We start from the raw sequence: 12439 nt of genomic DNA on the forward strand, positions 1-12439 counted from the left end.
ACCTTTCTTTCACTTGTTGTATGAGCTATATGATAAATGATAATATATATTAATATTACAACCCTTTATGGACACCTTGGCAATTGAATCGCCATTGGCTAGTAAATTTTTTACTTGCCAGACTGATAAGTGTGTGTGTGTATATATATATATATATATATATATATATATATGTATATGTATGTATGTATGTGTGTGTGTGTGTGTGTGTGTGTGTAATAGATTTTTGTAAAATGGCACCGTTTTTTAAATATTGGAAAGTACACTCTTAACATCAGCCAGTCAAGCATTATAAAATGATAATCAAGTATTATTTAATGATAGAACTTTAGAATTAAAACTTGATGACCATGTTTGAATGGATATCATTCATTTTAACTCAACATTTTAACTGGACTTGTGGTGGTGCTTTTTTGGTTATTCAGTGTTTCTGTAGAAAAAATTAAAATAAAAAATTGGGAAAAACCTAACAAAAATACTGATAAGATAATAATGACACAAATTCTACTAATAAGAACTATAAAATGCTAGCCTAGAAATCTAGACACACCCTAGCGGCAGCAAAATGTATTTCGCAGCCTAGAGTACAGTCTAGCAACTCTCAATACACCTTCTAGCAGCAAAAACCCAGATTGGGTCAGGCCAATCACGTCGTGTATAGAGCAGGTGGGGCGGGCTTAACATATGACGACAGAGAGTTGCGACGACTGCCACTTGAAAACAAAGAATGGCGGCTGCAGCTGTCGAACAACGATCTTTTGAATCGGCTTTGGCCGCGACTCTGGAGGACTTGGAGTAAAGTTTCTCTTTAAGAAAAGAGCAAATAACGGCACTTAAGTCATTTTTAAAAAAGGAAGATGTGTTCGGAGTTTCTTCATTGCTCTGATTGGTTGTAGCGCTATCCTATTGCGTGCAGAGGGATTTTGAGAGACAGTCGTTTATCCCGCCCCTCGGAGTAAGCCTCGTCTATGGAGAGTTTCCAGACTAAACATCTTGATGTAAGTCTGGCTGGCCAGGCTAATAAAATGCACCAAGGATTAATAAGGATTAATGAGCTGCTGGATTCATGAATATTAATCAGGTTTTGTTTGTTCACTCATTGATTTGCTGAAACAAGTACGATAATAGATGAGCGCCATCCAATGAGATTGCCATTTGTGCATTAGTTCCGCCCACTACCGGAAAACCCGGCAGTTCTTAAAAGCTGAAGAATTTCATAAGGAATGCTTTTATTTTGACAGGAAAATACAACAAAGAATAACGTTGCACATCCATTAAGATAGCACAGATCGCTTTAAGGAGAGTGAAAATGCGAAGCTCTGTCGGTGTTCAGCGAGTGAAAATATATATCAGTGCTAAACTTATTCTTAGCCTCCAACTCATATACTGGCGAGTAAAATCTGAGAATTTTCACCCAGAGTGAAGATTTAGTCGCATATGCGTGTGATTTACTTGCAGTGTAGGAGGTTGTATTATTATTAATAATATATATAGGGCTCTAGCTATCGAATATTTTAGTAATGGAGTATTCTACCAAAAATTCCATCGATTAATCGAGCAATCAGATAAAAAGTTTTTTTGCTTAATTATATTGATGCGATATTGATGTGCGCATGCGCAGTAAACCCGGGTAAGAAAATCTGACGGGTAGGATAAAATGTCAGGACACTGGACTTTATTTTGACGGGTTGACGTACCTTTACAGTTCTGTGTATGTGATGTGCTAGTTTTACTTAAATCAAACGGTCAAATGCTCATGAAGTGACTGTCAGAGCAGTTCTGGAGATGTTGTTCATGTGTTCACGTCCTTATTTAGTGAGACAGCAGACGATGAAATTACCGCGAGCGTCACGCGCGCTTCAGTGTGTGCAGGTGACACACTGGCTGTGTGGCGTGAGCATGGTGTTTCTGCTGCGTGGCACTAGAATCTTGCCTGGGGCGCTGCAGCTGCTGTAGGTGACATAGAGGGAGGCCGCCGACAGACCAGGCTCTTGTCTTCACGACAACAATTTAAACTTTTTTTTACACACCTACACCTTCATGTTAAGCATAAATATAAAGCTTACTGATAAAGGACACCGTCAACAGTATTGATGGCAAAATAGACTATTGTTTGACAGGTGCAACATTTGAAAATCGATAATTATTTATTAATTTTTTACTAGCTTATAGAAGTCAAGGGAGACGTTATTTATAAGCCCACTTAACTTAATCTTTGTGAGCATTATTGTAATTTTTTTTAACACAGAATTTTCCTTAAAATACTAAGAAAAAATTGTAGAATGTTGCACTTGATTTATTAATATCCTGATTTTATAATTCTTATCAGTATTAAATCATTATCACCACTAGATTCTAGTGAAATACCATCTTTTGGAGGGCATTTTAACCATTAATGCTTAGATGAGACTTTTAAAGAGATGGTCAAAACACATTATCCGAAATAGCTTGAGAACATTTGATCTTCCCCACATAAAAATAAAAGGATGGTAACAAATGTGTGTATTTGTTGTAAAACAAATATTTTCTTTTAGGGGTGCTCCGATTGATCGGCTACCAATCTCTATCAGCTAATAATCGTTTTGGGAAGTTTGAGAGGTGGTCTCTAAAAAGGTGATATAAAGTGATGTCTTAATCTCTGCCCACTGGTAAAAATTATTATAACACTGAAGTGGTGAGGTTCATATTTCTTTATTAATTAACTTACAAAGTAATTTGAAAACTTTCTGAGAGAAGTAATTTCACAAACAGTTAGAGTGAATGGCAAATGGCTTCAAATCCCCACAGTGGGTCGCATCGTTACTAAAGTTTATAATTTGAATTTCTTTTTAAGTATTACCAGTGTTTAAAGGGGTGGTTTTTCAGCTTTTTTCAGTAGGATTCATGTAAACATCAGGGTTAGTGATGTCACAAACCAGGGAAGAAGCTCATTGTCAGTGTGGCCAAGTCCGCAGATTTTACGTGGAATTGGGCTACTTTAACACTGTTGCCGTGGGTTGTTTTTCATGTCTGTGGGTTGAAGCGTCTCCAATTACGTGATATTTAGCCATTGGAATGTGAATTTTACCAAGTGAACCCTACCAAAATAAAACATGTATTTTACCCGCTGGAACGCGATTTTTACTGGGGGAGCCCCCACCAAAACTCGATTGGGATAGTATTGAGTATCAATTGGGCGGATTTTGTTGTGAAAACCTGGCAACCCTGCTTTTGTTGTATCAGCCTTTTTTGTAGTCATTAAACAATGATTTCTTTAAAAGAAAATTTCTCCCTTGGCATTGAATGAACTTCGTAACTTTACAGACATTTTTTATGTTCTAATCGCAACATTACACACTAACTGAAGTTAAAAAAGAGAAATCACAACCAACCCTCTTCTAGAGATGTGTACTCATCTGAACTTAAAGCGCACACACATAAGGCCCACTCACATACAGCACACAAAATCAGGCCTTTGCTATGTGTAAGCTGTTGTGCAACAATCGCCCCATTGTAAAAACAAAAATGCACTGCATGATCAAAAACGTAGGTGAGATAATTATTTTTTCTTTGAAAAATCTCTAGAAAATTCCTCCCTTCCACCACTATAAATAACTCTACTTGATAAAAAGAAGGCTTCAAAAAGATCGGTATCGCATTGGCAGATAATGTTTCCTGTGATCAACAATCGGTGATCGACTCGAAAAATCTGAATAGGAACCCCCTTCATTTCTTTTAATGCTTTCTGACTTTTTAAAAATGTATTTCAAAATAAAAGAACAAGTCATCTTATAGGATTTGGATTTATTAAGTTCACTTAAAAGTTAATGTCAAAAGCCTTGCTGTCTTTGCAAATTATATGGGGATTGGAGAAAATATTTCAGCATAAAAAAGCAGTTAAGCTTAGTTCTGTTCAAATGTGACAGTATTTTTCAAAACACTGAGTAAACAACAAACAGCAGAATGAGAAATTAATACTAGTTATATTGAAAACATTACTCAGGGCAACATTTTATGTTCTCAAACGTCCTGCAAACAGTGTATTTAAGGAATTTATTAGATATTTTCAAGTTTTTGATGTAATGAAATCATATTTACATTTAATGAATTAGTCAAGTCTGGTGATGAATTTCAATAGCATGGAGAGTTGCTTTTATGATGCACAGTTAATTTAAACTGTATGTTATGTCTTAAGATGGATATTAACTTTAATTTATTCGCTCACGTATAACAAATCATTTAAAAAAAAAACTGTTACACATTTTATGTATTAGAACTTTATTTGTCATTTTGCTTGCTAAGCTGTTTTCTTGATCTTAATTATATGATGTCATTATGTTGCTGTCCTGCCACTATCCAATCACTGCATTACTGATTGTGGTTTTGAGAACATCAACACGGAGTAATCTCAGACAACTTAATCCAGATATTTTCATCAAATCTGGTAACTTGTTTGAAAAAACAAATTAGCAAGAGATCAGTTATCATGATTAAAATGTCTAATATCAGTGGACTTACATGGTAACTCCTCAGTAACTGTCCACTTAATATAAAGTGAACATTCTGGGCACCAACCACAATTTATTTGTAAAGCCTAATTTACTGGCCGCAGCTGTGTAAAAGAGTAATTACATGATAAATCTAATATAAACTGTAACACTTTCTTTACCAGAAAGTGCTGTTAGTCCTGTTATACATTTGTACTTTCATTACAAAAAAAGTGTTATTACCAATGTCCTGTTACACATTTGTATTTACACATACACATGCATTTGACACAGTTGACCACTATGTTCTGTCTCAGAGATTGGTGGATATTGGAATGTCTCCAAAAGCTGTCAAATGGTTTGGCAACTATTTGAGTGGCAGAACACAAAGTGTTCATGTTGATGGTGTGTCCTCAAACTCATTATTTATACAAAATGGTGTTCCCCAGGGGTCCATTTTGGGTCCCATTTTATTTACTATTTATATAAATGACTTGTGTAAAAATGTAACAAATGCTAAATGTCATTTTTATGCGGATGATACTGTTTTGTATTGTTCTGCTCCAGCCTTGACAAGTGCTATAGAGGATCTGCAATCTGCCTTTATAATTATTCAGAAGAATCTTCAGAAATTGAGACTTGTACTAAACTCTGATAAAACTAAAATGATGTGCTTTTCTAAATCAAGGAAAACAGAAGATGCTAGTCAAATTGCTACACTCGATGAGAAAGTAATTGAACGAGTATCAGTCTATAAATATCTTGGTTTCCTTTTAGAAGAAAATTTGTCTTTCAAACAGCATATAGAGGGTCTAACAAAAAAACTAAGAGTAAAGTTGGGTTTCTATTATAATGAAATTATATTTCTCTTTTAGTACAAGAAAAACACTTATACAAACAACATTTATGTCAATGCTGGATTATGGTGATATTTTATATATGCATGCAAACAAAGCTTCTTTGAAAATGCTGGATTCAATATATCATGCAGCACTAAGATTTGTGACTAATTCCAATTTTCGTACTCATCATTGCAACTTGTATGAGAGTGTTGGTTGGCCATCTCTGCACAATCGCAGGCTGGAACCACTGGTATATTTTTCTTTTTAAGGCCATACTTGGTAAATTGCCTCCTTATGTTCTCTTCTGACTCCAAAAGTCACTACCAGGAAGTGTAATCTTAGATCATATGGCCAAATCATGTATGATATTCCACGAACGCGAACTGTCTTAGGTGAAAGTGCTTTTAAAGTTTTTGCACCTTTTTCCTGGTATAAATTGCAGAATAAGCTACAATTTGACTATTTACCGACAATGACACAATTTAAAATGAGGATAAAGAACTATTTGAGTACTAAATGCACATGTGCTGTTACTGAGTGCTGCTGGTGAATATTGTAATTAATTGAAACTTCCTAATCATCGGGAAGGAGGAGGCGGGAACCGGCGGACACTCAAATAACATTTTAATAATACAAAATAAACACAAAACAGCACCAGCCCCTCACGGACGACTGGTGCGCTCAAATAAAAACCAAAACACAACTAAAAGCCCAGGCCTGGTCCTCTCTCGTCCTTCACTGTCGTCGCTCCATCTCCTCCGTGGGCCTCGAGACCGGCGGGTCGAACAGGTGTAGTTCATCTCCAATCACTCCACCGGCCTCGCTCCCACGTCCCTCAGCCCCGCCCCACTCGTCACAAATATGTTGAGATGATGTTTAAATTGCCGAAATGTATTTTTCTGTAAAATGTTTGTATATGTATTTTTAAAATGGAACTATTATTCTGCCGTCTTGGCCAGGATTCCCTTGAAAAAGAGATTCTGAATCTCAATGGGATTATTTACTGGTAAAATAAAAGTAAATAAAAATAATACCATTCAGTGGTTTGTTACATGCGTGTAGTTACATAACCATTAGCGCTGTAGATACTATGTTCCAATGTGTACTTACACTGTGGTTACCTACTATGTACACATCTAGTTACTATGTAAGTACACAGGTATTAGGGACACTTATTAAGTGGGACCAGGTTTTTTTTTTTTTTTTTAACCATGCTCTCTCTTTCTGTTTGTGTTATAGGTTTAGCCGATGGGGACGTGTATTTGATTGTGTTTTGTGTGTATGCACGTCGGCCCTGCAGATCAAACCCTGGTAAGAAACTTTTGTCAACAATCTCTCTGTTTTGCTCTTTCTCTGATTACAGTAAATGAAACGTTAATTTGTCATTTTTATATTGTGACATGCTGTGACATGACATATGTGGCATCATTTCTTGATTTATGTTGTTTTAATAACATTTTCAATATTTACACTGATGATTAAATAATTGGGGTTGTTATTATGATGTAGTTTTCACTGTTTTTGTTGATTTTTTTTTCCTCTTTTTTTTTCTTTCTCTTTTATCCTCTTTCTCTCTTTGCTCTCAGATTAGTTGACATGCCACCTGGGATGGTGTGTGTGTTCTCTTCTCTTTTCTCCATATTGTGTTGTTGCATGGTCACCCAGAGCTCTGCTTCTTCCAGCCATCACCCCACTTTCTTGCGCAATGACACCTACTTCGAGCACCTGGCTTTGCATCCTGATCCTAAATTGGGTCGGGTCTATTTAGGTGCTCGTGATCGGCTTTACCAGCTTTCTTTTGACCTTCAGCTTGAGGCAGAGGAAGAGACGGGGCCTGTGATAGATAGCCGTGACTGCCTGCCCCCAATTAGTGACACAAACTGCCCACAGGCAAAATGGACCAATAACCACAACAAGCTACTACTCGTGGATCCTTATAGTCAGGAGCTCATCAGTTGTGGAAGTGTTTATCAAGGAATATGTCAGAAACGAAGTTTGGATTCAGTGGGGAAAGTGCTTTTCTCTGCAGAGAGGCCTGTGGATACGCAGTATGTGGCGGCTAATGACCCCGATGTCTCAACAGTAGGACTTGTGGCACTCACAAAAGGCCGTGGGAAACAACAGCCAGTGCTGTTTGTGGGGCGGGGTTACACAAACAGCCAACCACCAATATCTACTCGAAACTTAGTTATGGAGCCTGTTTTCTCATATGAAGAAACTTCAAAGTTAGCAGTGGCTGGGAGGCTTTCTGAGTATGACCACCATTTTGTAACATCATTTACCCATCGCTCATATGTCTACTTCATGTTCTATCGGAGGGACTTACAATCACCATCGAGAGAATATCGCACATATGTTTCCCGTATGTGTTTGGATGATATTGCGTATTATTCATATGTAGAAGTTCCGTTAAGCTGTCGTTCAGCTGGAGGAAAGAATTATAACCTTCTACAAGCTCTACATGTAGGTCTCCCAAAGTCAGATAAGGGTTTGGGGAAAGAAAGTACAGCTGCTTTGGAACAAGAGGTCCTTTTGGGGGTGTTTTCGAGCCATTACGCTTCTTCCAGTCGGCCAAACGAAGAGTCCGCAGTATGTGTGTTTTCACTTGAGCAAGTGGATAAACGTATCAGTGCTACAAGAGATCTGTGCTACACTGAAATGGGTCGTGTAGATGGACAGGAGGTTGCATACATCGAGTATGAAGTCAAATCAAACTGTGCCAATCTTCCAGCGGTGAGTTTACTGCTTGAGACAACAGTTGTGAAGCTTCCAAGTCCCACTGTTTCAAACTTAAAAGCATTTTCTTTAGAGAAACACAGTCTCAAAATGATAGAACATACCCTTCCCAATCACAACTGTTCACTGGAAATCCATTTTACTATTGGGTGTAATATGGCAATGTGTCTCTTTTGACCACTAGATCTTAATACCATGTATAAACAGAGCATACATTATCCAGTAACTGGAAATGATATATTGGTTGGTTACTGAGGTTGTAGTATCAGATCCTTCACCACTGTGCCCCTGAACATAGCAGTTGACCTCTTTAGGGGAAGGAAAACTACAATTGAACAAGGCTTCATTCTATGATGACATCAAAATTCCAACACCCCAGTTGTGTAGCCATAATTAAATATTCTAAACTGGTCCAGAAAGGGTACCTAACAGTTATTTAAAATATCAGTAAGAAAAATAATTCTAATATGCTGATTAATTATGGTTTTGCTGCTTAATGAAAAGTGGAATTTTTTTTTTTGATGAACACAATTCAAATAACAGCATTTGTTTGAAATGATACAAACGATCTTCTTTACTGACATTTTTTATAGATTTTATACATTGTTGCTGAATAAAAGTTTCAATTTATTTTAACAGCAACAACAAAAAAGATTTTTGAAATGCTATGTGTAGTTTTATTTAGGCTTGAGATGATATAAACTATTCTTTACTCCTTTTATATTACTGTGTAGAAGTGTGCAAAACATAATTTTTATGTTGATTTTATACCTTTAAATGTATTGTACATGACAGTCAAATTTATATGTTGTAGACCATATTGAGTTAAGCTTTGTTTTAATCTTTGACTCGTCTCTCTTTGTAGAACACTTTGGATGCTTACCCATGTGGCTCTGATCACACCCCTAGTCCAATGGCAAGCCGGGTGCTTGTGGAAGCTGAGCCAATTTTTGACAGTCCGACTGTCCGTCTCACTGCTGTCGCTGTGAGTGTAAGGGAGGAACATACTATTGCCTTTCTAGGAGACTCCCAAGGAAACTTACACAAGGTATAGAAACGCTTTCAAGGAGTGAGGTGTACACTTATAGTCAACTTTTATAATCATTTAATTGTATGCAGTTCTTCCATTATTCTTCTCTTCTCTTTTCTGAGGCAAACATACTTCAGTTGAATTTGCATTAGGTTGTAAATAAGGCTGGTTATTTTGGAGGAGAAACCCATGAAAATATGAGATTATCTTTAATTATTAAGTAATAATAAATTTTTGAGGAGAAACCCACCATCTGATGTTAAGTGCATCATTATGAATGGTCTTCACAAGTGCATTTAATTCCCATTTCATTAACATAGAACCTGAGGCTTCAATAGTCATCATCAGTATTTTATGCATGTTCTCTTTTTCAGTAAACCTAAAGTATATGTCAATATACAGACCTGAATTATGTGACACAGTTAACTTAAAGCAGTCTTTTACTAATGTTACAGAGGTGGTCTATATTTATGTATGCTTAAGGTATTAAAACCAAAGTTAAATCCTAAACTAAAGAAATAGAAAGCATAAATTTTGCCATAGTTGATATGTAAAACTTTATTATTAGTTAGTGGGAGTGTGTCTCTCTGTTTTAATAAGCAAAGTCTTTGTGGGATAATTGCGTAAAAGTAATGCATGGTACAGTATATCCATTGTTATGGTTTTATCCATCATGTAATTATCATAAAACATTAGCATATAATTAACCCATCTCTTCATGCATATGTTTGGTGCAGCTTGGTGAAAATGATGAATTCGCAGTGGATGTGATATGTAATATGGGATGTGTGATCTGTTTCAGCCCAGATTTGGGCCCCTGCTATGCCATGTTATCTACAAAAGAAAGCTTCAAAATAAAAATAAATATACATGAATAAATAAGGGTGATATATGACTATTTTAATGCGTAGTCTTTTAGTAAAATAAAAAGAAACAGCACTAAAAAAAACAAAAAAATACACACCTGTTTTAGTCCACCACTTTGCAATACCTACTTCAAAATGTGATACGAGATAAAAGAGGTCTGAGTAGTGATATCAGGAGTAACTGGTCAGCTCTCTTTCAGCTCTGTTCCATATGCTGTCTCATGGTGTGTTGTATGTTTCACTTGTTTGTGTTTTATCCAGGTGTATCTTGGGCCAAAGGGTGAGGTGGAAGAATATGCAGTAATCTCCATCCACCCCAGTGCACCAATAAGCAGAGAGCTCAGGCTTGACCATCAAGAGAACCATCTTTACATCTTGACAAGTAACATGGTAACTACCACATTACTGAAGAGAAACTTGGAGTGTCAATGTTGTTATTTGTTGACAAAGTAGTTCTTTATTAATCATGCATAATTAATAGAATGAAACCTGAAGTAAACAAAACTGAACAAAAACCTTAATATTAAAAGGGTAGTTCACCCAAAAATGAACTATGTCATCATTTACTCATCCCTCTCATGTTGTTCCGAACTTGTATGGCTTTCTGTCTTCTGTGGATCACAAAAGAAGATATATCTGTATCATTACATGATATTTCAGTTTCATTTTGATATATCTCTGAAGTTTTGTGCAGTTTTGCAGTCTAGTGCAGTGTGAAGTTTTTAATGCAAACAGTTGCTGCAAAATTATCCAGACTTTAAGAATTAGCAGGCCGTGATCGCTGCCATTCTTGAATATAAGGCTTTTGACTGATCAAGTTCATAAATCATGCAAATATATTAAAATGATACACAGGAAGGCAGAAGAATAGGTTTCTGTCTTGCTGGTTTGGTGCAGGGACTATAAGGAAAATAGTGTTGGGCTCACACAGAGCAATTAAAGGTAATCGCATATGTTCGCATATGTAATCGCACAGCATATGTTGATGCTAAAACTATTTTAATGATATTGCTTTAAGACATTAGAAAAGCAACATATGAAGAAGCTTGAATTTGCACACCTTTAGGTAAAAAAACTGAATTTAAAAACTCAAAACTCAAAAGGGTACTGACAAACATAGCTGTGCTTACGACAAAAACATGTGCTGCTTCTCTGATCAGAAATCACAAATTGAAATCTAATTGATTAGGTAATATTGGTAATATATTAACAAAAATGGTCAGTATAATGGAATTAAGTGTGTGTGTGTGTGTGTGTGTGTGTAATTTACAGGTCAAATTTGGAATAATTACGTTTTTTTATTCTCACTAATGCTGCATTTACTTGATTAAACTATAGTAAAACTGTAATAATATGAGCTATTATAACAAATCAAAATAATTTATTCAATGTGAAGGCAAATAGACTTGGTAAATCTATCTGTAGTATATAATTTTGAAAATATTTGCATTTCCCTGCTGTTTTTATTCATTTATTATCATTTTTATTACTGTGCTCACACAGTTAGAGAAGAGGCCTGTAGCAGAGTGTGAAAAGTATTTGGATTGTCAGTCCTGCCTGTTGGCTCATGATCCATATTGTGGCTGGTGTGTTCTGGAGGGGAAGTAAGTTCATATTTGAAAAGAACCTCATGTACAGAATGTTTTATTTTGAATAGTTGGTCACTTGAACTTGAACATTGTGTCTTTGTGCATCAGGTGTGGGCTTCGTAGCGAGTGTGCGCGTGGGGATCAGAAAGATCAGTGGCTTTGGAGCTTTGATATAGAGCAACAATGCCTGAGCGTGACGTTTCTCAATCCATCCAACATCAGCCGAGAGGAGAGGAGAAATGTATGTTTCACATATTAACACATTTAAAAAAAAAGTTCCTGTTTAAAAAGTTAATTCGGTAGTACACGTTACATCATGATAAAAATACAAGATGCATATATTTATATAAGCTTAGTTCACAGTGACCATTATTGAGCACAGAGACAACAATAACCAACTCTGCAGTTCTTAAAAATCCAAATTGATTTTGTCTCTTATTTCACCTCTCTCTATATTTCTTTTGCTCCTTTTAGATCTCTTTATACATCCCTGGTCTTCCCAGTCTGGAGCAAGGAGAGCATTACTCTTGTGTCTTCCAGGACAGGTCAAGTTTAGCTGTGGTCACAGAGAGTGGTGTCACTTGCTCTTCTCCACATGTATATACATTGCCATCTGTGTCACCTGGTCAAGGTGAGAATATTGCTAGCTAATTTTCACATTTGTTAATGTATGTTTAACAAATTAGTTTTGACACAGGAGGCCTGGCCAATAAGACATCAAAAACCTAATAGAAATAAAAATGGTTTAGTGTTTCATGAACCATACAATCCAGCAAAAGGTGATGCTAAAACAAATTTAATTACATTGCTTGAAGAAAAGCAACCTTAAATATGAAGAAGCTTGAATTTGCACACCTATATAGGGAAGCTGAATCGAATGCTTCAAGACAAATGGGAGAAATTTATAAAT

The 12439-nt window shown here is 36.2% G+C and overlaps 1 protein-coding gene across 1 annotated transcript in view; it reads left to right on the top strand.

The window, feature by feature from the left end:
• Positions 1–12439, top strand: part of plxnb1b (plexin b1b) — a 69074-nt gene that overhangs the window by 26139 nt on the left and 30496 nt on the right. The window contains exons 2-8 of the mRNA XM_059560571.1: positions 6548–6619; positions 6895–8041; positions 8910–9092; positions 10202–10330; positions 11444–11544; positions 11638–11770; positions 12004–12160. Of these exons, the coding sequence (XP_059416554.1) occupies positions 6905–8041; positions 8910–9092; positions 10202–10330; positions 11444–11544; positions 11638–11770; positions 12004–12160 (1840 nt within the window). The 5' untranslated portion in view covers positions 6548–6619; positions 6895–6904. The remainder of the gene's footprint in view (positions 1–6547; positions 6620–6894; positions 8042–8909; positions 9093–10201; positions 10331–11443; positions 11545–11637; positions 11771–12003; positions 12161–12439) is intronic.

The sequence above is a fragment of the Carassius carassius genome, chromosome 10 (genome assembly GCF_963082965.1).
Source record: "Carassius carassius chromosome 10, fCarCar2.1, whole genome shotgun sequence".
NCBI lineage: Eukaryota > Metazoa > Chordata > Actinopteri > Cypriniformes > Cyprinidae > Carassius > Carassius carassius.